Here is a 25,493-nt window from a genome sequence, read left to right as displayed (position 1 = left end):
AGAAACCCACCACTACAAATTAGAAGGGATGTGGCCGCCGGTGACGGGGCAGCGGCGCTGGTTAATCCAGTAGGGGATGGCAGGGCCACTTTCTCGGCTCCCCCTTCTCCCTTTGGTCCCTGGGAGGAGAAAGAGAGGAGGAAGAGGAGAGGGGTGGGGGTTGGGGGGGAGTGAAGAGAAAAGGGGAAGAGCAAGGAGGAAAGGGAAGTAGGTGGAGACAGACACAGGTAGGGGAGAGGGAGAGAGGCAGGCTCTCAGTTTGCTGATGGCTGTACCTTGTGGGTAACAGACTTCTTTTCTCAGGGTCCCCAAATCCAGAGATTGGCTCTTGATGCTTTCTTTTTCCCTGGTGGTCACCACTTCCACTTGGTAAGACTAGAAGAAACATTCTCCTAATTCTTTTACCTCTCCCTTCCTATTTCTAACAAATCGCATAAATTCACAGCTAAGCTTTAAATTCCCAAAGCCCCAGGGCTGAATATGCTGACAAGGATTTTGCCTAATCTGATCAAATGGGGGCAGAACCTCACAGGTACTACAAGGTGCTGTGGGTTTAGCCAATTACAACTGAAAAGGGGTCTCGTTCTCTGCAGTGATGTCTCCACGATATTCATGATTCTCTGGTGTGTTCCTCCGTGACAAGGCGCACAGAATGTGCAACTCCATCCATCCACGTCCCTCCCAGCCCCACCCTCTAACTGCCTCCAGCTGCTGCCCCTCCCCACTGCACTCCTGCTCTTCCCACACTCCTGGGAGAGCTGAACACCTTGCAAAACAAGACAGTGGCTCCTGCACGTGCTCCCTGTTGATACTCAGGGTTGATTCTTAACGTCCACAGAGCCTACACTGACAATTTTTAACTCTGCTGTTCACAGTATCCACGACCTGGGGCACAACACACTGGAACACAGCTTTCGTCCTCTCAGAGGTACAGAACAATGCCACCAGGAAACACTGCATGACTCAACTTGAGGGGAAGGAGGGGTAATACTAGAAACACTGCTAAAACGTCTGAATTCCTTATCCCATCAAAAATGCAGACCGAAACAGTTCAGTTTTCTGGCATGGTAAAAAGATACACTTGCATTGGATTAACACAGGAACCACTCCCATTCCCAGGAGGACAAGGCTGGCTTGCAGCACAGGCCCTGCTCTCCTGGTGGCTGTCCAAGTGGTTTCATCTCCCACCTCTGGTAGTGAGTTGTGCCCTCTGCGCAGCATTCAGGCTAACCAAAGCAAATCTATGAAGACAACATAAGGCAAAGCTATGACCGAATTGACTATGCTCTTATTTTTCCTAGAGGTTCAAATGATCACATTCTATCAATTACTTACCAGTAAAACTATTGAAAAATGTACCCAAAGGAGGTAGAATACAATCTCTTATTCAGCCGAGCAGATATTTACCTTTGTTAGGGCCAGGTCCTTGTCCAGGGTTAAGAGGGGGGATGCGACCTTGTGCTCCCTGCTGCCCTAGTCCTGGTATCAGGGGTGGGGGGCCTGCATTCTGTCCTTCCTGAAAAGATGTGTTTAAAGCGGGGGTGTGAAATCAAAGGCTTATGCTTCATGAACAGCAATTTTATCATAATGTGACAAGATAAAAACACTACGTTGCCGCAAATCTTCCAGCAATACATAAACAGCTAGCAGAACTGTCCTTATATCAGGGGAAAGAAGATACTTCTCTGACCATAATAAAAGGAAACATATATTTCAAACCTGCTGATAGGTTTATTTAAAGCTAGATCTTCAGTTGTAATTCCAAGCCAAAACCTCAATGGAAAGTCAGAAATCATAACATAAAAACAACACTGCACAAAGATGCAATTTCTGGCAAAAGTAAAGACCTGGAGACCTTCCAGGACAGGTAAACTCTGCTCTTGCATCCATGATCCCTTTCCAGCTACAGAAAATAATTCATCCTCTCAAAAGGTTATGACTAGGTTTAAAAGATCGGGGGCAGGAGCATAGGAAAGGGCCCCCTGCTGAGCAAGGCGCTCACTCACTGCTCTCTTTCACTGCCTTCTCTCTACTGGCTAACTCCCCTGAGCCCAGCACCCACTGCTCGCTAGCAGGGCTCCTGGGTTCTCACAGCTTCTGTCTGACATGTCCTTGCTGCTCTGATCCTCATAACCTCCTTGCTCTGCAGCCCCAGAGCTCAACCTTAGCTTGTTCCTAGTCCTAATATTCTGTATTTTTACCTAGCCATTTCTAAATTCTGATTCCCCACACTGTCCAGTGATCTTGGATCTGGACTCTTGACAAACAAATAATCAAATATACATCTAGTCATTCCTTCATATAAAAAATGCATTAGTGACTGAACCTACCATCAACAGCAAAACTGCTTTCACATTCCAAACTAGCTACAAGAGCCGCCTTGGCAGGACTCACTCACAGCTCCGCAGTTAAACACTGCCACCATGGACTCAGTACCAGCAATGGCCACACTCCTTTGTGTCCTGTGCCTTTTACTGGAGGGCAGCTCTTTTCAACATCTTTCATGTTATCACCTTAACACTTGAAAGCAATTCCATTAAATTTAACCAATTATAATGATTGGCTTAAATAACTGACCTGATCAAGGTGAAGAAAGTCAGATATCAGCATAAGAAATATAAGCAAAGCTTTTCATCAGACAACTTCTGAGGTGTGAAATGCCCTCTAATGTATTAATCCTCCATTTTCACTCCAGTATTTCTACAGGTAAATTAAATTTTAGAGCCATTTTGCTTTTCATGTCTAAAATCTTCTACTATATGATACAATAAAAACATTAAATTGTTCCCACAGACCTGTCCTCTGGAATCTGACACGTTTATATAATTTCAGTCGCAAAGTGATAGCTAAAGTTCATCGTATTTTTAGCCTACAAAATGAAAGCTGTTCATTCACTAACATAAGGTTAGGTAGGTAAATATTATAAATATTTATAATATAAATATAATATAGAAACTCTGGGAGTTGGTGATGGACGGGGAGGCTTGGTGTGCTGCAGTCCATGGGGTCGTAAAGAGTACACACGACTGAGCAACTGAACTGAACTGAATATAAAAAACACACACAAATATTCACTGTATTAATAAAATATAAAATATTTTTAAGTTTTAGGACAGTTCTGGATGGTAAACTTAGATTTATTAAACATCCTAAGTTCTGAAATGTGCCCAATAAATTCTGGAAATAGATTCAAATGCCATCAAATTCTTCATTGCTATGCCATTTTAAACTTCTGGAAGATGTGCTGAAGAGGATCATAATCTAGTTATTTTAATTCGGTGAATCCACTGGTCACCTTCACATTACAGACACTCAGAGGTGGTGTATGTTCTACACACAGCATCCACAACAGGCCCTCTTCGGCGGGAATCAAGTGCTTTTCAAAAGGTGAAGACCCAGGGAATCAACAGTGGTTCATTCACTCACTTTGGTCCATGACTGACTTCAAGGACACAAACAAAGTTGTTCTTACCCAAATAATTCTTTCAGACTATGAAATTCAGTAAAACATAAAAACCCACAGAGCCAAACAGTACCCATGCATTCTTCTGTAATTCGGCCCAAGAAAACTGAACTTCCACTACCTCTCAAGCACAGCTCAGCAGATGGGTTTAAAAAAACTTGGCTGACAATAACAGAATTCTCTAAAGAGGGCCAAGAAAATTTCTGCAAAAATACTTCCTCTTGAAAATATTCTTATACGTGAACTAAAAACAATTTGAATCGAGTTTCATCCAAAGGGTCACCATTTGAAAACATGCAATTCTGAACTCATATCTCTAAAAGTATTCAATGAAATGAAAATAGTGAGAACATAGTCTACAGTATATTCAAGAGTTAAACATCCCAGACTATCTTAAAAGAAGAGCTGGTAGGCAGTGGCTCAGTTGTCTGGAAGCCCATGAAACACCAGCCTATGAAATAGAGAGCCCAGAAAAGGGAGCAGAATAGACCTGGAGCCCCCCATGCTCCCTCCTCAGCACCACAGCTCTTTTAGAGCCCTGAGACAAATATGAACTGTATTCAATCAGGAGTTCATCTTTTCTGGAAGAGGCTGAGAGTAAAGATTCTGCTGCAATATATTTAATGATCTACTTAATTACTCTTCTTTCTTTCTTCAGCCATGATGCTATTCTCAAGCCACTGTCACTACTTGAGATGTCTACACCAGCTGTTCCTTCCTTTCACAGCATTTTGAAGTGCCGCCTCAGTGTGGAGTGTATTTTCCCCAAGTGTAATGTCTACAAGTTGGAAATAAGTAATACCTGGTTGAAGGGGGCCCGGGGCCCATCACCTAGCAGAGCTGTTTTCTGCTGCTGGAATGGTATTGGCCCTTGAGATGGATGTGGCCCTCTTGCCGGGTTCTGCTGTCCCTGAGGTCCAGGGGGCCCTTGCATGCCACCCTGGGGTGGAGGTCCCAAAGAGCCCTGGGGCGGCCCCTGCTGACCTTGTGAGCCTGGAGGCCCCCTCAATTCCTGGGGAGGGCCCAGCATCGATCCTTGGGGTGGAGGGCCCTGCATTCCTCGCATCTCCTGAGGACCTCGCATCTCCTGAGGGCCATGTCCCAGCAGTCCACTTGGAGGATGAGGTCCTCTCATCTCTTGAGGTGGGTGACCCAGCATCATCCCTTGGGGAGCAGGACCCTGGTTCTCTCGGGGGCCTGGAGGACCCTGCATTCCTCTTGGATTCAATCCCATCAGAGGTCCCTGAGACACAGGACCTTGGATCCCTTGAGACCCTGGCCCGCCTTGTATCCCGTGAGGATGGGGAGGTCCTTGCATTCCTCTGGGACCAGGTGGTCCCTGCATACCTTGAGTACCAGGAGGTCCCTGAGGGCCCAAGTGACCCTGGGGACCAGGTGGGCCTTGGGGGCCTATGTGACCTTGTGGGCCAGGTGGGCCCTGAGGACCCATATGACCCTGAGGACCAGCATTACCCTGGGGTCCAGGTGGTCCTTGAGGTCCCAGAGGGCCATGAGGTCCAGGATGCCTTTGTATTCCCTGGGGCCCATGCATGTCCTGAGGCCTTGGCAACCCCTGGGGCGGTCCCTGGGGCCCTTGTGGTCCCATGAATCCTTGCGGCCCCCCACCTCCCTGATGCAGTGGAGGGCCTTGTGGTCCCATTTGTCCCTGTGGTCCAGGGGGTCTAAACTGTCCCTGTGGACCTGGAGGCCCCATTTGAGCCATGTTCATTGACAGCTGCTGAGATGGATGAGGCTGTTGAAAACCTTGAGGAATCTGAGACATTGGACCTTGTCCTGGAAAGGGCTGGGGTCCCAGGAGAGGGGTGCCAGATGAAGGAGGAGGCTGAATCTGCTCAGCCTGTTTCTGTGCAAGTCTTTCAATTTTAAGTTGCTAGAAAGAAAGAGAGAAAAGGCATGCTAATAAATATGACATTATTACTATCACTTATTTTGTTTGGGGAATCTCAAAACAAACATAAGACATTATTGATTGACCTCTTAATGCCCCAACAATAGCTAGAATCCATATGATACTCAGATGTTCTGAAGGTACTCAGGCTTCCAGACTCTAAAATGCTTCTTTCCAGGTGCTGGGAAACAGCAGCCAGAACTATTCATATCCATCTTGATCAGGGAAAGCCCAACAATTTACTAGTGTTTTATCATTCTAAGTAGCTGCCAAGGTAGAAAAAATAAGAACAAACCACCTGCTCTAAAGCTAACAGAAAATTCTTTTATCTATGGATAAATATGTGACTCCAAATTAAAACTGTTGGTTTTACCTTGTCTATTAAAAATGTATGTTCAACTGAGGTCTACTCATTGCTTGACTGGTCTGGTTTTAAAAGTCTTAGAAACAGGATTCTGCTAGAAACTAGCTTCCTAATGTAGCAATAAGAAATTATACTGCTCATCTGACCCATGTAAGAGTTCCTTTCCTTCTCCTCAAGGGCAGATCAATAAAAAAACATTAACCACTACTTTCTTAGATCATCTTGAATTCCCTCAAAAGTGTCACGCACCTCCAGAAGTTGTGGGTTAGTATACTGTAATGTGGCCATCTCTTGTTCGATTTCTGCTTGTGTTTTTTTCTTCTCTTCCAATTTAATGTCTTCTTTTCTGTCATTCAATACCTCGTTTGGGGCAGGAATTGGAACTTTATTTTGCATCCATGCCTTGAGAATGAAAAGAACAATAAAGTATACCCTAAGTGTGTAAATTATAATGACAGAATGAGAAAACCATTCTATAATATCACCAGCTCATTCCAACCTGGTGAATACAAGTTCGTGCAGCTGCTGAATTATCTTTATTTCTAACTCTAATTCTCTAATTCTTAGTGACACAGGAATAGAGTTAGGCAAAGCACATTACTAGGTAGAAACTGCCAAGTTGAAAAAGCTGCAAGATTTCACATGCTATTAAGATGCAAAGCCTGCCTGCCTCTTCAAAAGGGCATGTGCAATTTTGCACATTGTGTGAGGGACAAACAAAGTGGAAGACAGAAAAAATATGTTGAAGAGTGTCAACATACTCTTTCCACTCCAAGTCTCTTTTCTTCTTCCAATAGCTTGGATAATAACAAGGAGGTGAGAATAAAAGAATATCCAGAGAAGATTCATGACAAACTCAGCACTAACTGCAAAGCAGCAGATGGAGACTACGTCTAATAATGCCTGAAATATGTGAAGAAAGCTCCAGAAAGTCTATAGTACAGACAGACGTACCTTCAACAGATGAGATAATACAAGGGAGACCTATCCTTGCACCTCAGCGAGACTCACCAGTTCCCCAGCGCATGAGGAGGGCATGGGGAGGGGATGAGGGTGCCCTTGGAGTTGCTCACCTGCTGGAACTGAGCAGGGATAGGTTTTGCATACGGAACCTTCTTCTGAGGCACTTTTTTCTGATCCTTCTGCATTACCTCCTCCATTCCCCAATCTAAACCTGGAATTGTCATTTCAATTTCATTTGATTCATCTTTCCCTGCAACCAAGAAGAGAAGCGGTTAGCCAAGGAAATGAAAGAAAACGGCCACCTCACCAGTGAATGTATTTCTGAAAGAACAAATTCTAAATATTATACAGCTTATATCACTTTTATCAATGTTTCTCAACATACATCATTTTGACATTTTCAAAATAACTTACTATCACAATTATAGGAAATAGGTAAAATTACAGAAAAAGTTAAATTTATAGGTACAACTTCTCTTACCCATCTGTTCTTGTTCCATAGCTAATTTTAGTTGTTCTGGTATTCCCATCCCTGGAATTACTGCCAGACTATTAGGTTCAAGGTCATCTATAAATAGGAATATAGATATAGCCATTGTCAATAGAGATTTCATAAATGTAGTGGGCCAATAAAATTAACACTTGATAAAAATTGTTAGAGATTCATAAATCAATAAACTATAAAACTAAAATTCATTTTACATAATCTTCTAAATACTTAACACTTTTATTACAGAATATCATATTTCAAAGAAGAATAAACATGCAAGAACCTCACCATATTCCACTCCATCTTCAGACATTCCAGGTAATAGGTTGAGGTTGTATCGATCTCGCATTTTATCACCTGGTCGGTTTCGGGTCCAAAATTTGCTGTCAAAATAAAAGTATTTGGAGGGAGGAGGAGAGAAGCAGAGTTTCAGTGTATCTCTGGGCACTTAACAGTAGTACTAAGCAGTCCTCTGGCAAAAACAACAAAGTTTTAAAATGCCCTATTCTAAAAATTTTTAATGTAGAGAGATTTTTTTCAAATTAGAAGGTAAAACAAAATTCAAATAACAAAGTCATATTCAATACTCAATCTCCTTGTAATATGTGTATTTATAAACCACTGTGAACATGTCCTTAAAAGTAAGTTAGAAAATAAATAAATACATTCATCTATGAATGGACTAAATATGCATTTATCTCCAGCTGCTCCATAAACACAGCAATTCCTTGTGACTTTTGACATAAAGCTTACCTAGTATGGTCATTTGAGCCTGAGCAGAGAATATGTCCAAGGGGATGCCAAGCCAGACTCCAGATCATTCCTTCATGGGCCATCTCCATTCCACCCACTTCTTTCTCTACTCTGTAACGGCACCACAGAAAGCAGTCTTTTTCACAAAAGTTACTCAGCTTCTCCTCTGCCAAAGAAGGTACTTTCTTTTAGCGTAATACAAAGCTACCAAACTTGGTAACTTTGAATCTGGTCAATTCCACATGTTTCCGAGGTACCAAGTTGTGATCAGTAACATTTTTCCAAAGAGCACTTCAGAGGGGAAATGCCTTAGAAATTACCTTATCACAGGAAACAAGGAAGTTGGTCTTCCTCTCCCTTTATGACTTCCATAGCCAAAAAGAGAGGTGCTATGTTTTCTATTCCAAACTGGGTTTACAGATACAGGACATATGAACACTCAGAGAAAAATACAACACACTATCATTTTTTTCACTTTCGGGTGTGGTCTTCATACAATTTACAACTTCTTTATGTAGTGAGTGCCACATACCCAACATGCCAAAATAACAAAGAGCCATCAGACCCTCCACTGGCAAAAAGTCCTTCATGAACAGGATGCCAGGCCACAGCTGTAAACAAAAACAAAGAGAAAAACAAAATTATTAGGATGTCAGAATTCTACAGTGATAGAATGAGAAGCATATCACAGCCACTGACCTGTAGCTTCTTTCTTATGACCTCGGAAGACTTGAAGCTCTTCTTTCAGATTTCGGATGTCGAAAAGTTTACAGAGGTGGTCACGTGATGCTGTGAGTAGCCAGTTGCCATTGAGATTTAATTTCACTTCCATTACTGTGTTTTTATGGGCATGACTAGAAACAAAGTACCAAGAAAATAATCCTTGGTCAGAATTCAAAACAAGTGTAAATCAATGGTCATTTTCTTGAAAAGCACACGGTAGTCAAGATGGAAGAAGTTTGGCCTAGAAGTAATAACGCATGTAACATTACACGACTACAGTTAAAATATACATGAAAGAAAAAGGTCAAAGACAGAAATAATGTCCATTATCTAAGCAGTTTTTACTGACCAATTTAAAACAGCAGCAGAACTTCAACTGGGTAGAAAATTTTATCTGTGAAGCAGATAAATTGAACTCACTTGAACACATAAATTAATATACAATAAAGCTCGTTAAGTTTTAGAAATTCAATAACCTGCTCTTATTAAGTCAAACGTTAAAAAAGAACTTGAGACAGTTTGAGGGTTAATTTGAACTAAAGACTGCAACTGCTGAGGCCAGGACAATACACGTCTCCTAGGAGCACCGTTAACAACGTGTTCTATTTGCTCGTGGCCACTGGAGCTGTGCAACACAGCAGCCTTGCTGCCAACCAGCTCACTCTGGACATGGCTCGGTTCTCAATTAGAGGGACTAGGAAACAGCTGCTTAGTTGGAAAAAAAAAAAAATCAACAACAATCAATCAATATTAAATGAACTGTGAATGTTCACAGATGAGTCAAAGAGAAAATTTTACGATGTGGCTGCATTGTAACTAAACACCTCAGGAAAAAAAAAAAAACTGATTTAAAAACAGAGGGAAAACTTCTCTGTTTCCCTCTGTTTTTTCCCTCCCTACCTCTGAAGAGCTGTAGGGAGAAGGAGAAAGGGGGCTGTCTCACACGTGGCACACATATCAACTCTATACAGTGCCAAGTGTATCAGTGTTATGAGTAATCTAGAGTGGTAGTAATAACCACCTCCTCCCTACCCCTCACCCCCACGATACCCAAATTAAATTTACATGTATGTGGGAGAACAAACATCAAGCCTGACTTGATGAGGAATTCAGAGAGAAATCACATTTAATAAATAAAAGGCCTATAGATAAGAATCCATCTACTGTCTACACTACTTTTTCAGGAACACATGAGAGGAAAGAAGGCTAAGAGTTAACAATTCAGTCAGCTATGCTCCCCTTTTTTTAAGGATCAAAGTGGGGTTCCTATCACTTACAGTGTTGCAAGACTCTGCCCAGTCTTGGGATCCCAGAACTTGATTGGCTGTTGACTATCTTTACTTCCTGAAACAACTAACCCTTTCGTTGGATGCCAGTCTACACACTTCACATCAGCACCGTGCCCTGTCGGAAACAAGTTAAGATAAAAACCTAATCAGCATAGATATTTAAAACAGGACTCCATTCTAATTTAAACCAAAGTAGAGAAATCTATTAAATGTTTTGATCCTAGTGCTCAGTCTTCTTAAACTTTAAAATGCAACCTGTCCTACGCCACAAGGCACAGGAACCATTTCTCTTCTGGAACTATTCTCACCTACTTGCTGGTAGGCCAGTCAAGACTTTTTGGAAGCTTTACCTCTTAGGCCCCTGTATATAAAGCTTTTCAAACTTTTCATGATCTTCTGTGTATTATCCTAAGTATTAGAAACAACTCTTGTTCACTTTAGCTTTCCTACTTTGCAGCAGTCCCTACAGATCGTAAGTTATAAATCCAGACATGATCACTTTCTAGACGTGACAATAAGAAAAGCATTCCATCTTTCTGATATCATTTCCTGAAATACAGAATGAGAAAAATAATCCCTGTTTCACTCACACTTATGTCAGATGAGATGATAATAAAAGCTAGACAATCAAGTGCTCACTATACGATAGGCAGTGTATGAAGCACTTACAATCATCACCTCTTTAAATCCTCACAAAATCCTGAGGAAAACTGTTCTCTTCAACAAGAACAGGAGCTAGAATCTGAACCCAGTCTCCTGGATTAGGGATAGTAGTTCTCTTAACCACTGTAGTTACTTCACACGCATAATAGACTAAGCTTACTAAAAATCACTGAAGCAAAAATCAGAATTTACAAAACTGAAAATAAAAAAGAGCATGATTTTTGAAAACTTGGTTGCTATACAAAAAGAGCCTCAAGAGTATTTTATACAGCAAATGTACTAAGAAGCAAATGGAGAGAGGTAAACAGCATTTGAAATAGCTCGTTCTCTAACCTGGATCAAATCCAGCTTCTATGAAGTGGGAAGGAGGAAGGATACAGAAGAACAGAAAAATCGGGAAGGAAGGAAGAAGAGATGGTTCTAGAGGCACTGGAGAGAAGGGGAATTCGCACCTCAAATAGGCAAGGACTTAACTACAGACCATCCCTGTGCTGGTAAGCACTCACAAGGTACCAACTATCTGGAGAGCAGTTTGGCAATGTGTATGAAAAAGCATGAAAAAAAGAGTATGTCCTACAGCCCAATAACTCCATGCCTCAGAAATGATCATAAGGATATAATGTGTGTCCATAAAATTTGATTTGTAAGGATATTTACTGATATAGTTTATTTTTAAATGCTCTTGAGTAGGAAATATACTACAAATTAAATTTCAGTATGGCATATGTGCTCAATGGAATATGATACACCTATTATAAATGATTTTATAGATAACAGCATGATTAAAATGATCATGATACTAAGTTTATTAAAAAAAACAACTGTGTATAGCATTCCTGATGCTATCACTGTAGAAAGCAAACAAATTAATAACATGAGGGACTGTGTGTCCAGCTACATAGAGAAAAAAGGCAAGAAGCCTCGATACCAAGCTGTTACAATATTAAACTGAATAGTAATTTCAAGGTAATTATTTCTCTGTCTTCTGCTTTTATATTTTCTACAATTAATATATATTATTTTGTAACCAACAAACGGAAAGGGGAAAGAGGTTTTGTTGTTCCCTTAATTTTTTTCATTAAGAGCTAAGGATGGAAAAATTGGATAGAAATATAAATCAAGCTCCCAGCCCCTTGTCTGCCTTAAGAACTTTAAATCTTATTAATAATTTTATCCTTACAAGATATGACCAGAGAATTTTAAAACTTTATGGGTCACTATCACCTAAAATTTAATATTGTATAGATATGTATTTTTATCAAATTTGAGTAGAAAGCGCATGAGAAAGTATTTTTTTTAATGTGATGCACTATGCAAAAAAAGTTCATATTCTCAGCAGTCACCTCTACCTCACTTTCTCTGAGACACTTTTACTACATAAAGAAAGTATATCTGTTTAAAAACGTACATGCAAAAACAACACCCCCCCCCAAAAAAACACCCTATCAACCCATAAGAAAGGAACAACAAAGTATATTTTAGTTGCTTTACTTTTGTTTTTGGAAGTTTTCTGAAATATTTAAATAGAATTCAAACAAGTGAGAAATCCCATTCATCCCTTTTTGTTAAATGAACTTGAAAAGAAAATGAAAGTGAAGTCGCTCAGTCATGTCTGACTCTCTGCAACCCCATGGCCTGTAGCCTACCAGGCTTCTCAGTCCACGGGATTTTCCAGGCAAGAATACTGGAGGAGTGAGTTACCATTTCCTTCTCCAAGAGATCTTCCCAACCCAGGGATTGAACTTGGGTCTCCCACATTGTAGGCAGACGCTTTACCGTCTGAGCCACCATATTCATATATATCACTAATATAAGTCAAATTGGTCTGGACTGATTCTTGAATATTATTTTATTGGTCACTGTCCCTAATAATAAAAATAATAGCAGTAGCAAACACATATACTCCTTATGTGTGGTACTACTCTAAGTAGAGTATGTATACTGAGCCATAATTTTACATCTGATTACAAAGCACAGATAGGCTAACTAACTTGCCCAGAATTATACACTTGATATGTGGCAGAGACGATATATGAATGCAACAAGCTGGCCCCTAAGCCACTGCTCTTGTCGTCTATTCCATACTGCCTTATTACATGTGAAAGGTCAGTTTGCGAGTTACAGAGGAAAACAAAAATATGTACCTTCCTACTGAATATTTGCTTTTCTATGCATCAAGACTCACCAAAGGATGGTATATTTCAGACAGGGTACTGAAATACAAGGGGGACTATGCAAATCTTTTCATTATTTTATCTTTGAAAAACATACATATATTATCTACTTAAAAAAATAAATACAAATAATCTAAGAATATATGTACAAAAAGTATGTGTAGCTTGCTAACCTTTGTGGCTTAAATAGAGAGAGACGCACACACACAGAGGACACACACACGTGCTGAAAATGCAGACCATGTGTCTGAGAGGACACGCAAGAGTGTGGTGACAGTAACTGCCGCAAGCGTAAAGGCTGGGCACGGAGGGAGCACGGGCAAGGGCAGCTCGCTGTGTGTCATCTGGTAACTTTAAAATACTGAAAACAAATGGTCTTCGGAGAAAAAAAGTCAATTAAAAATTTTAATTTACTTAATGGATTGATTACCTTTATGAAATCTTTACAAGTAGCGTAAGTCATTTTCATAATTTTTCATGAAAAAGGAGAAAATAAATAGATTGAGCTGGCATAGAAGGAAACTAATATGCAACTGATTCCTTCCCCAGGAAAAAAAGTTACTGAATTCCCAATGAAGAGACAAAAACTACTTCAAATGATGAAATTCTACCCTCCCTTGTCAATATCACACATTTAGATCCAGAAGAATCAAACAAGTAGAAATTTATCCTAAGAAAATAATTTTAAAGGATTTTTTAAAACTTAGTTTCAAAACATGGTATTTGAAGCCTTGTTCATAATAGTAAAAAAGTATAAAATAGTTTAGAAGTGGAATGACTAAATCAACTGCGCCACAGTCCCAAAACAGAAGAAACGTACAACTACTGCAATGAAGCTTCTGGGGACAAAGAAAAATGCTCATGAAACAAAGTGGACTTTTAAAAAGCAAACCATACATGCACAAACTATGCATATGCCGTAAGGATGATTATAAAAATGCACATAAACAATTATTATAAAAATGTACATACAGATAAGCGGGAAAGGAAAATTATACTGGAAATTGTGAGAATAAAGTTAAGATTTTTCTATCCACATTTCCTAAAATATTGTGGTTTTAGTCATAAATAACATGGGTAGATACTGTGTGTATGAACTTTCTGATGTGCTTTTAAAATGAGAAAAAAATGCAAGCTACTTTGCTAGGTAATATCTTATCCATCAAACTGGCAAAAATTAATTTTGGTGACACAGTGTTAAGATGGTTGTTTAGTCACTAAGTTGTGTTCGATTCTTTTGCAATCCCATGTACTAGCTCTCCAGGCTCCTCTGTCCATGGCACTTCCCAGGGAAGAATGCTGGAGTGAGTTACCGTCTCCTTCTCCAAGGGATCTTTCTCACTCAGGGGTTGAACCCATGTCTCCTGCACTGGCAGGCGGATTCTGTTAATGAGTTATAGACATTGTATACACAACTGGTTGAAAAGGAAATTAGAACAACTTTCTGGGGGCTTTTGGCCCCATCAAAATGTTTTATGCTTACAGCCTTTAATTCTGTAATCCCTCTGGTAGGAATCTACCATGTTTGCAGCTGTAAAAAGCACACCAAGATTTATATTTAAAGGTATTTATTGGACCTTATTTGAATTCTAAAACTGGAAACAATCTATATCAATAAGGGGCTATTTAGAAAAATTTAGGTACATCAATATAATTGAATACAACACAGCTATGAAAATTGAGGTTGGAACTGAAAGAGGAAACGTTTTGGAGTGATAGACTTTATATCTTGATTATGGTGGTGGTTACAAAAATGAAGCAATTGGAAGGAACTTTTTGGAGGGACAAAAATGTTATATATTTTGATTATCATGCATATATGTTAAAATTCATAGAACTGTACACCTAAACAGGGTAAATGTTACCATACGTAATTTATATCTCAATAAACCTGATTTCTAACATCTTAAGCAGAAAAGCAAGGTGTAATTTAGCTCCATTTGTAAAGAAGAAAACATAGGCTGTTAATAGTTTAGGGAGAAGAAACGGTATGGGTTTAAGAAGCAATTTACTCTTCTATACTGATTGAAATCTCCAACATGTGCTTTTATTACTCTATATAACGGCAACTGCCTCTGGTTTCCTTCTATTCAAAACTCAAGGGACTGACTGACGCCAGTTACCACTTGGGTTTGCCAGTACAGAACTAACCAGTGCCTAGAGTCCCAGGGAGATATACTTCAGAGCCTCGGTGGGAATGCAAGTTTTCATTGAAAGCTTTTGGACTTGGTATGACTGCATTAAGTTCAAAGATATTAGGTTTTGTGACCTAGTATGCCATATATAAAAACTTAACCTTATATAAATTATTATCTCATGGAAAAATGACTTGAGTCCCAAACACATGGCTTATCAATTTCAACCATTATTCCTACAGAATGCCTATAAAATAATTTTTATTATTTCAAAGATACAGAATTTCAGGATAGAATCATTCAAAGTGCTTTGTTATCCACAAACATGGAAATTTCAAGAATGCAGTATTTTTAATGCTAAAGCAATTAATATATATATCCACATGACGACTTTTTATTGGCCTAGTGACCTAGATATTTTAGTAGTAAAAACATCTTGCTAATGGCTCAAGATTTTAGGACTAAAAACTTCTTGACAATGAAAGACCAAGTATTTTTTAAAGCAATATTTAAATGTTTCAGGTTTAAGCTTATAAAAAATACAAAGATAAAACTCTCAACACCACCAAACCTGCTCCAGATACTATGAAGGAACAACGTGTAGACCTGTAGGGGACTGACGGGAGCCTACAGGTAGATTGTAGCCAACACATACAATCATCATTAGGATGGCAGAGCTTTAAGAAGCCAGTGATGCAGGCACATGGTTGCCAAATAAAAACTCTAGGATCCCTGAGAAAGGTAACAAGGATCTCGGTTGTAGTAGCAGTAGTAGTGTTAGTCGCTCAGCCGTATCCAACGTTTTGCAACCACACAGACCACACACGGACAGAGCAGCCTGCCAGGCTTCTCTGTTCAGGAACTCTCCAGGCAGGAATACTGGAGTGGGTAGCCGTTCCTTCCTCCAGGGGATCTTCCTGACCCAGGGATAGAACTCAGGTCTCCCGCATTATAGGCAGATTCTTTCCTCTCTGAGACACCAAGGAAGCTCAGCTTGGCTGTATTTGACAGCAACTAGAAATGGAGGCTGTGCTTGAAGAAAGATTTCAATATTGATACTTGGAGGTACAACTGCCAAATTCTAATATACCCCAGTTGCAACTCATCAAATGAAAAATAAGACTGTCATGATAAATCTACATGTGAGACTCCTTTTGAATGCTTATAAATACTTAAGAATTTAACCTGCACTGTTCAACATAGTAGCTATTAGCCACATGTAGCTATTTAAATGTTTTTATAGATCCCTCAGTCACACTACCAACATCTCAAGTGCTCAACAACCCCATGTGACTAATGACTAGCATATCGGAAGCATAAATATAGAATATTTCCATCACCACAAGAAGTCCTATTGGACAACACTGATTTAGACATTTATTTTTTAAAAAAACTTTCTTCTTAAATCTCCATAATCACATTATTTTTATTTACTATCTCAGTTACAAAATGATAGCAACAACAAAAAATTATCTTCAATCAATACTTGAGCTAGTGAAGACCTGCAAAGTTATAAAGTCTTGTAAAAGTTTTACAAGAGAAAACTGAGGCCTATTTGGGTTAGTCCACTGACCACTGGTAGCCAGGACTGCCTCCTTCCCATGTCCAATCTTCCTTCACCTCACCAAATATAAAACATCCATATAAAGGGGCAAAGAGTTTCTTTTGTTTATCAAATCTTGCTTGCACAATTGTAAATGAGGAGAGTGCAGAAGGAAACCTTCTAAATATCTTTCCATCTTGAAAACATGGAAAGAATTTAGGGGTGAAACCTAAACACAAAAATAAGAATTACTTTTACCTGAGAAGTAATCACATTGACCTCGAAGAGCAAGGTCCTGTTAAATGTGACAACCATGCCTCAACTCCACCCAAAGAAATTCCAAATTAATCTAATCATACTGGATTACTCTCAAAACTTAAGTTTTGAGGGCAGTGAGTTCTGCATCATTTCTTTGGTAGCTAAACATTCCTTCAGGATCCTCGCTAAACGAATAGTGACAGAATTAGCATCTCTGGGAGACAGGTGGCATTTGCTTTGTGGGTTAACCAGTGTCTGACACCCAGAATTGTTTAGCTTATTACTCCATACACTTGTTTGCAGAAAGAAACCATTAATTGTGCATTAGAATTTATACTGAATGGGGAGATTAATAACTTTATTTATTCCACCTGATTACTCTTTCACACATTCATCTATCTTTCACTTGTTCACTAATTCAAAATAAAGGTGCTCAACAGTACTTATTGGGCTCCTATTACAGGGGCTCAATCTCTAAAGTAGGTGATCGGCAAACAAACAGAACTGAACTCTGGGTAAGTATCTGTGGAACCACAAAGTCCAGGCACAAAAGCTTTTAAGAAAGTTAATGCTTAAAACAGTTTTCTGAATATAGATGGAAATTAAGCCAGCAAAAATTAATACAGGTTTTTTAGAGACAGCTGTCCACAAAACAAACAAAAAACCTTTTAAAATAAGTGTCACATAACCATCTTGAAATAAGGTGCAGAATGCAGGGAAAAAAACATTTTCCTAATGATAAAATGTTTAGATGTTATTGTTTTTAAAGGCTATCCTAGAAATATAACGCAGAGACTCCTTAATAAATCCTAAAATTTTAGGAATAACGGGATAGATGTCCTTAGCTATTTGGTGAACAGCTCTAGGCTTATTTTTGTAGAAACTGGAGGCTTCCTGTTTATTAATAATTTCCTATCCCAGAATCTGGCGTGCTGCAATTCATGGGGTCACAAAGAGTCGGACACGACTGAGCGACTGAACTGAACTGATCCCAGAACCATAAAGTATAGTGCAGTGAAGGCTAGAAGCCAACAAAGGAACAAGGTCTGTTTTTGGATCTTCCCTTACAGGAGCTTCCCTGGCCTATGTGAAACTGTGTGTGAACTTAGCACCCCTATGCATTTTACGAACCTCATCTCTCCTTCACAGCCTCACCAGACCCTAAGGGACCTATTAGCCCTCATGGGTAAACAGCCCTGCCTTAAGACAGTGCATATGTCCCAAGGCTTGGTGAACAGTCTGAAAAGCAAGATACAGAATTTTATTTGAAGGTCAGAAATAGCGTCCATTTCCCCATTTTATTTTTCCTGGATCAGATTATTATGTGAACAAATCTTAAGAAAGTTTTCTTTCATACATAGCTTACAAAACACCAAGATTTTCTAATACAGGAAGGAAAAAAAGCAAACAAAATTCAAGTACCACTTTGCACAACATTAACAGTTGAAGAACTGCTATTCAAGAAAGTGTGTCAAACATTAACAACAAACTCAAGCTACTTTCAGCCACAAGAACAGAAAATATAACAGATCAGTTTAAGGCAAAGGGAATGTGTAGTCATGGTCCATAGCCAGACATTTCAGCAGATCAGCAGAATTAAGAATTTTAAAAATTAAGGAACATTAAGTTACTTGTACATTGGTCAATGAATATGTGATTTATTAGCACTTTTACCTTCCTTTTTTGTAGGATGATTTTAAACTTGATCCAACACTGAACATCAATTGGGAGTAATTACTATCTTTGTCATTTAAATCCAGAAAGGTATGTTAGCAAAAAAAAAACTATAAAATTAAATGGAAAATAAATTTTGGAAAGAGTACACCTCTAGGCAATGCTTACAACAAAGCATCTTCTAAGCAGCAACAGTGCACAGAATCATGGGTAAAGGGTTTCTCTGGTCAAATAGCTGGGCAATGCTGAATTTTAAAGACTGACAAGTTTCTTTCCATGTCTGAGGGCCTTACAAGGCTTTCAATGTATATGACACATCTGTAGGTGTGAATTTGACCATGAGTCTTTCTTTCTGAATACTTCCAAGTCCCTCAAAAGACTAATCTGCAAAATTCTGAAATGCTAGCTGAAATGATGAATGGAAATTCAGGTTAGCAGACAGTTTTGGAGCAGGAGAGGAACAAGTAAAAAGCCCTTTAACCTTATCTGTAACGTGTACTTCTTTTTAAAATTCATAAATATGTAAGCCAAAAGGTAAGGGTTTGACAGAGCTGAGTGGTAACACACAAGTGTTTATCAGGTTATAAAAAACTGTGGAAGATATAGTGTCAGAAGAGCATCGGGTGTACAAACAGAAAAACTCATACAGAATAGGAAGTAGATACATCATAAATTTGCCAACCTTCTACTTAACGTACATATTTAATTTGCATATGCAAGGAAAATGGTTTCTGTATGTTTGTACCATGTGCTTATGTAGTACTGACAAAAGCTGACCTAAAAGAAATTGTCAAGTACTTTAAAAATTGAAATCAAACACACATAAAATTAATGCCATGTAACTACTTCTGACAAAATGAAAAAAAAAAAAGAATATATGACTAAGTGCATAATTTGAGTCCAATTAAAAATTTAAAGTATTCAAAAAATACAAGGCTATTTTGGAGAATATTTATCAAAGATTAAAGAGAAGGAATGCAACAACCAAATATTCTTTCAGCCTCATTGCTGATATACTCCCTCATTGCTGAATGTTAACAATAAATATTATAAAGCACTTCAGCCATTTATTTGTCTAAGATGGGAGATAACCGGTGTCTCATACAACACAAAAACCAGCAGCAAAGTCCTTTATAAGAAAGGGTACACTGGTGTGTGTGTGTGTGTGTGTGTGTGTGTAATTAGCTAGTCAAAGGTTCTCTAGTAAACATTTCTACGCACATACACAATTCAACAGTAATATACAGATGGTACAATATTCTTTTAAAGGGTCAAGAAAAAAGCATATAGTCATTGCTTGAAAAATTGAAAGAAAATGTAAAAAAAGAAAAAAAAAAAAACTTTAAAAGAATCAATAGGACTACCAGAAAGAGCAGTCCTATGCAATATTAATAATAAAGCTATTAGTGCCAGAAGATACCTTGGCCAAGAATGAAGAGAACTCCTAATTGAAGCTCCTAATAAAGAAGAAAAAACAAAACCATTTACAATGATACTTTTGGGTACTTCAAAGGTAAGCCTTCCTTCTGAAAACAGGTAAAACTATGATTCACCCAGCTGGACATATTAAAGAGACCATTTTTTTAAAGTTGAAAGTTTAGATAGATAAAAGCAACACATAATCCAGGTCAAAGTACAGTTTATTAACCCCAGGGCAATCATAGCCATGCACAGTATCAACTGTACTCTGAATCTCTTGAGTTTTGCCAGAATCTTTTTGGGAATATTTGCACACTTTTGGTGAATGTGGTTCCCTATATAATTCTGCCCATCTACTACTACTCATGCCTTGGAAGAAAGGAAGGTAACAATGGCAAAGTTAAAGAAATTTATCTATATCAGAACAAAAAGGTTATGTGAACCCCTAAATACTGCTGGGGTAAGTGTATATCACATGAGTCCCTGCAGGCTGTGTAATTTCTAACTATAATTAAGAATTTTTTTCTACAAAAGAATATTCAGATACAGCCATACACTCTAATTGGATCTTGATCATTATTTTCATTTCTATTTCAAAGCAGAAATAGATAATGGAGAAAACCTCAACTGGAAGCTTGGTCATGTTATCTAGTTTCCATCATAATGAAAACAATATTTCAATAAAATAAATATCCATTAGTTCATAGTGATATAAATAAGAGGAGGAGAGCAGCTGAATCACTCATACATGAAAATTCCAAACAACTTAGGTTTACCCTCAAGGATGTGGAGCATAATTCCCAATGCTTTAGGTGTGGGCTGTGCTTCATGACTTCCTTTCAAAGAGAACTGTATGGAGAAGGGGGAAAGAAGTCGCCTTACACTGGAGAACTCTGACAAACACTGCTTCAACATGGTGATCAAAGTCAACATTAAGTCATGCTGACAGTATACACCTCATATTCTGATGTGACAGAAGTGGCACTTTACCTCTGTGATCTCCTCCCCAAATTCCAGAACGCCACACCAAAACCAGTCATGAGAGAAATATCAGATAAATCCCAATTGAGGGCCATTCCACAACTACCATAAAACTTCTCATCAAAACACTGGCAGCAAGAAGACACAGAAACAAAACCTTGATAGTGCTAAAATGAGGGGGGCGGGCAGCTTGGAATCTAGGATTCTGTATCTAGCCAAAGACTCATTATAAATGAAGACATATAATAAATTTTCAGAATTTCACTCATAGATCTCAGAAGTAAAAAAAAAATTAACTATTCCAGAAATGTGGAAACCAAGTAATGCTTATTAGGAAATGTGAAAATCCAAAACAGCTCAAATTAAATATAACAGATTATAAAGAACACCATGATTTCCTCATGGAGGTGTTTAAAATTTGCCATCTTCTTGTACTTGAATGAATGATGAAAAGCTCAGAGTTCAGAAACAAACAAAACAAAAGAGTGTTCTTGGGGAAAACAACAGATGAGTGTTTTATTTTGCCTCCCTCTCTGAGCAGTGTCAAGAGTGAATCATACAGATTCTCAACTTCACGTACAATCTACTATATTTACTTCCCTCTGGAAGAAATAATCAAGAGATAAAATGAGATTTGTCCAACAGGCCCACAGGTACAGTGTCAGAACAGTTTCATTTGGAATCAAGGATATATTAAATATAATTTATGTAGGTACTATGTTTAGTGTTCATGTGCTCTACAAGGGTTAATAGTGAAAAGATTTGTAGTAAACCATCTGTTTAAACCTCAGATGTTTTTTACCAGTTCTGGCCTTATATAATTTACATAACCCTTGCTAAACCTTAATATTTTCACGTGTAAAATGGATTACTCAATTATTGGGGGCAGTTTCAAGAATGAAACGAAATGTATGAAGCACTTAGCACCATGCCTAGCACACATTTTGAATAGTCAAACTATAAAAGTTCTTATTTTGATCCAATCTCTTCCTGGAAAAAGCTCACCACAAGGACAGATTTCCATGTAGAGTTAGTTGTTCAGCAAGAGCTGTCACTACCATGGACAGAGTATGGGAAAGCAGAAAATGGTCCATTTGAAAGTACTTCCCAAAAGTCAGACTTCTTAAGATTTTCCTAAATTTCAGTCTTCAAATAACCCATGAGTTCTAATTACCAATACCCAACCTAAGTATTAGACTTGATCTAATGCCATTATTCTCTCAGAACTGGAAGACCTACAAAATTGAAGTCATCATTGCCTTTATTATGACTGTATTTTAATTAACTAAGAAAAACAGGTAATACATTTGATGACAGATAATAGAATAAGTAAAATTATGTACCCAAGTTCCTTCCTGAATTACTTTTAAAAAATTTACAGTGGATGTACTTATTCCAAGACTGTCACTGACTACAAACTTTATGAAAATTTCAAAAAACTTCAACTTAAATGTTGACATGCTCCAAAAATAGATGGGTTCAGTGATGAATAAACCAGAGCAGAAAATAAAACCCATAATACAGAATGGGCTGTTGGGGCCTTAAAAAAAAAAAAAACAACAAAAAACAGGCTCTAGGGACAGCTCAGTGACAAAGGCTGTGATACTATAATGAGGGTAATTACAGAACTCTCCATAGAGCAACTTGTCCAGGCCTCTCCTCCTGCCTTCCCATTTATATAGAACAGCTGCATTCAACTAAAGCCAGACAATGGCTTTCTAAACAAAGCAAAAGGTAGCTGGGAAGAAATCCCAGACAGGACTTAAAGTTGGAGAGGAAAGCACAAAGCTTGTGCCAATGCCACACTATGACCCTGGAGAGAGGAAAAAGAAAGGAGAAGTGAAAAAGAAAGAAAGGGGAGGGGAGATTAGATAGGAGGAGGAGGAAAGGGGAGGGGGAAGAGCGGAAGCCCATCCAACCAAGAGTGAAATAAACTGAGGACTCCATCTCAGAACACAACACACTTACTCTGGCAATTGTGGTAGTTGCCTGTTCACGCCAAGCTTGTTCTTCCCCATTCAGTTCACTACCCACAAACATACACCCGTGAGTGTGGCACACACAGAGTCTATAGTGAGGTCTACTATGGACAGAGGAGTGTTTTGGGCAAGTCGACTTACTCAACTGCAAAAGAAATAAAAGACTGTGACTTTTACTAACCAACATAAATTTTCATTTAAATATTTGGCCAACCAAGGATTACTGGACATTTGAGAAAAATCAAACAGGAAGAAAGACCAGGAAAAAGAAACAAACTTAAGTGATTTTAGGGAAAACACAGGAAGAACAGACCCAATCAAACTAAAGACACATATACACACACCTGAGTTACTATGTGAAGAGTTTTAAAGGGTACATGCATTTCAAATAAACAACAAAACAGACTACCATTAAAAATGGAAAGGCCAGAGAGCCAACAGGAGGTGTTGGAAACTAAACATGAAGTGGATAAAATAAACATTTCACCAGAAGGGTTGAGTATCAGATTGGGCATGAATGAAGACTGTATTCTGGAAGATAAAACAGAAGAAATCCCCCAATTCTTAGAGCAAAGGACAGAAGCAGAAAATATGAAAGAAAAGGTAATACAAGGTAGATAGCTCCAAGAGGTGAACACTGAGATCCCTAAGACAGCAGAGACAATGGGAAATGATAATCAAAGAAAGACAAAATCGCTTGAATGGAATAAAGATTTGAGATTGCACATCAAAGTGAGAGAAAGAAATGAAATTTAAATTAAAAAAGAAAAAAGTCCACAGAGAAAAAGAGATGATTTAAAAAACATTCAGAAGGGAAAGCAGGGTTACATACAAAATAATGAGAACTGGAATAGCGTATGACTTCTCATCAGCGGAACTGAGAGAAGGTAGTGGAGGCCTTTAAAATTCTGAGGGAAAAGGATTTCAAATTCACAATTCGAAACCCAAACTATGAGTCAAGTATGATGACAAATTATAGACCTCTCCAGACGTAAGAAATCTATATTCACCTCTCAAGCACTGTTTGAAGCTGGTGAACAGAGCATATCTTTAACTAAACTGGGAGGCAGGGAGTGGACTTAATAAGGAAAGGCAAAGAAGTCCCCGTGTGTCTGCAGTTGCAGGCACAGAAGACAATCAGTCCAAATTAGAGCAAGAAGTCAGAGAAACAGGTGAAAAGTATCTTCAAAAGCAAAAACAAAATATTTACTGTCATCGCAGAATTTAAAAACTTCCTATAATAAAGGCTTTTAGTGCCACTGAGAAAGAAGAGAAATTAGAAATTTTAAGAAAAACTAAATTATGACATTATTTTAACAGTTTATAAGACAACGGTTAAGAAAACAGACTCACTTGATCTTGACATTCAAGTAGGACAACTTTTAACTGCCCACACAGTTTATTATAAATCTGATAACACTGTTTCTGAGATGAGTAGGATCATTCATAGTCACAATTCTACTTATTGGTTTCTTAAGAATGTTCAGTAGTTAAAAATCCTTGGGAGTGGTTTTTTTAGTGTTTATTTTTAAATAAAGACAGATAAAAGAAAAAAAGGTAGAAAGACATTGAGGGCATAGGTAACAAAATGGTGAGTCAAGGAATGTTGTATAAAGGTGACGGCCCCAAAAAATAAAGAACTAAGAACATTTAAAGCTATACGAGAAACTATCAAAGCAACCATAATTCAGAACAAAGGCATGACTGGTGGTGTCAGTACTTGAAATTCTTCACCTTTCATGACAGGAAGTAAACAGGTACTGTGTCAGGCACATATACCAATAAATGTATTATTTTAAATTCTGATGGTAACCACAGGAATAAACAGTTTAGAAGGACTGTCCAAATTCCATCCCTCTATGGTGCTGGAGAAAATTTTACATGTGCATTTTATTTATAAATTTTTAAAATAAGGTTAGGAATTTCCCTGGTAGTCCATTGGTTAAGATTCTGAGTTTCCACTACAGGGCGAGTGAGTTTTATCCTTGGTCAGGGAACTAATTAAGAAACCACCTGTCTCGAGGCACGGTAAAAAAGAACTCCCAAAATAAACGTAAATAAAATAAGCTTACATTTTTAAATGGTAGAAATTTTCTAAAATGTTAAGCCTACAGAATCTATAATTTTTGGCTGGACCATAATAACATTCTTAATCATTAATGACTCCAAGATGGTGAGGAATCTCAGAAGTATCTTTCAAAAGAAAGTCTGAATGTTCATACTCTGATCCATTAAGTTTCCTGTTAGGATTCTATCATAAAGGAAAATTTACATAAGTGGGAACAACCAGAAGGTACAGAAAGCTTGGTGCACAACTATGGGGAAACTTCTTGCAATTCCTAAACGCCTATCAATGATAATGGTGAAATCAGCTATGATAGACACATGCTATGAAATGTTATAGAGCAGTTACCTGAGAAGACGGGAAGAGTAACAACATGAAAAGATGATCATGATATACTGCGTTGTGAGGAAAGCAAATAGCCGAACAATACATGTAGTATAACCTCATTTTAGTAGGTTTTCTTCAACGTCTTTTTATAGATGCATAAGAGTTGCAGAAACATTCACACCAAACCATGAAGGAAATAGTGATTCTCTCTCGAGGAGGGGGAAGACACTGACTTTTTACTTCTAAGTGCTTGAATTTTTTATGAACCTTTATTACCTTTGTAAAAGGTAGAAAATTCTAAAGAAAAGTTTCAAAATTAAT

General features: G+C 38.3%; 1 protein-coding gene across 3 annotated transcripts in view; it reads right to left on the bottom strand.

Moving 5' to 3' along the window:
• Positions 1 to 25,493, bottom strand: part of WDR33 (WD repeat domain 33) — a 111,248-nt gene that overhangs the window by 11,049 nt on the left and 74,706 nt on the right. For 2 of the 3 annotated variants that reach the window (XM_055571886.1, XM_055571885.1), the window contains 10 exons: positions 9,943 to 10,069; positions 8,642 to 8,796; positions 8,475 to 8,553; positions 7,943 to 8,053; positions 7,478 to 7,572; positions 7,181 to 7,267; positions 6,810 to 6,949; positions 5,986 to 6,138; positions 4,266 to 5,354; positions 1,408 to 1,516 (listed from right to left, as the gene is read on the bottom strand). In XM_055571886.1, coding sequence (XP_055427861.1) covers positions 1,408 to 1,516; positions 4,266 to 5,354; positions 5,986 to 6,138; positions 6,810 to 6,949; positions 7,181 to 7,267; positions 7,478 to 7,572; positions 7,943 to 8,053; positions 8,475 to 8,553; positions 8,642 to 8,796; positions 9,943 to 10,069 — 2,145 coding nt within the window. Of the gene's footprint in view, positions 1 to 275; positions 376 to 1,407; positions 1,517 to 4,265; positions 5,355 to 5,985; positions 6,139 to 6,809; positions 6,950 to 7,180; positions 7,268 to 7,477; positions 7,573 to 7,942; positions 8,054 to 8,474; positions 8,554 to 8,641; positions 8,797 to 9,942; positions 10,070 to 25,493 lie in introns of all 3 variants that reach the window. The other variant, XM_055571887.1, reaches the window with a different exon arrangement.

The sequence above is a fragment of the Bubalus kerabau genome, chromosome 3 (assembly GCF_029407905.1).
Source record: "Bubalus kerabau isolate K-KA32 ecotype Philippines breed swamp buffalo chromosome 3, PCC_UOA_SB_1v2, whole genome shotgun sequence".
NCBI lineage: Eukaryota > Metazoa > Chordata > Mammalia > Artiodactyla > Bovidae > Bubalus > Bubalus kerabau.
Note: the sequence above shows the minus strand (reverse complement) of the source record. Positions and strands in the feature narration are given on the sequence as shown.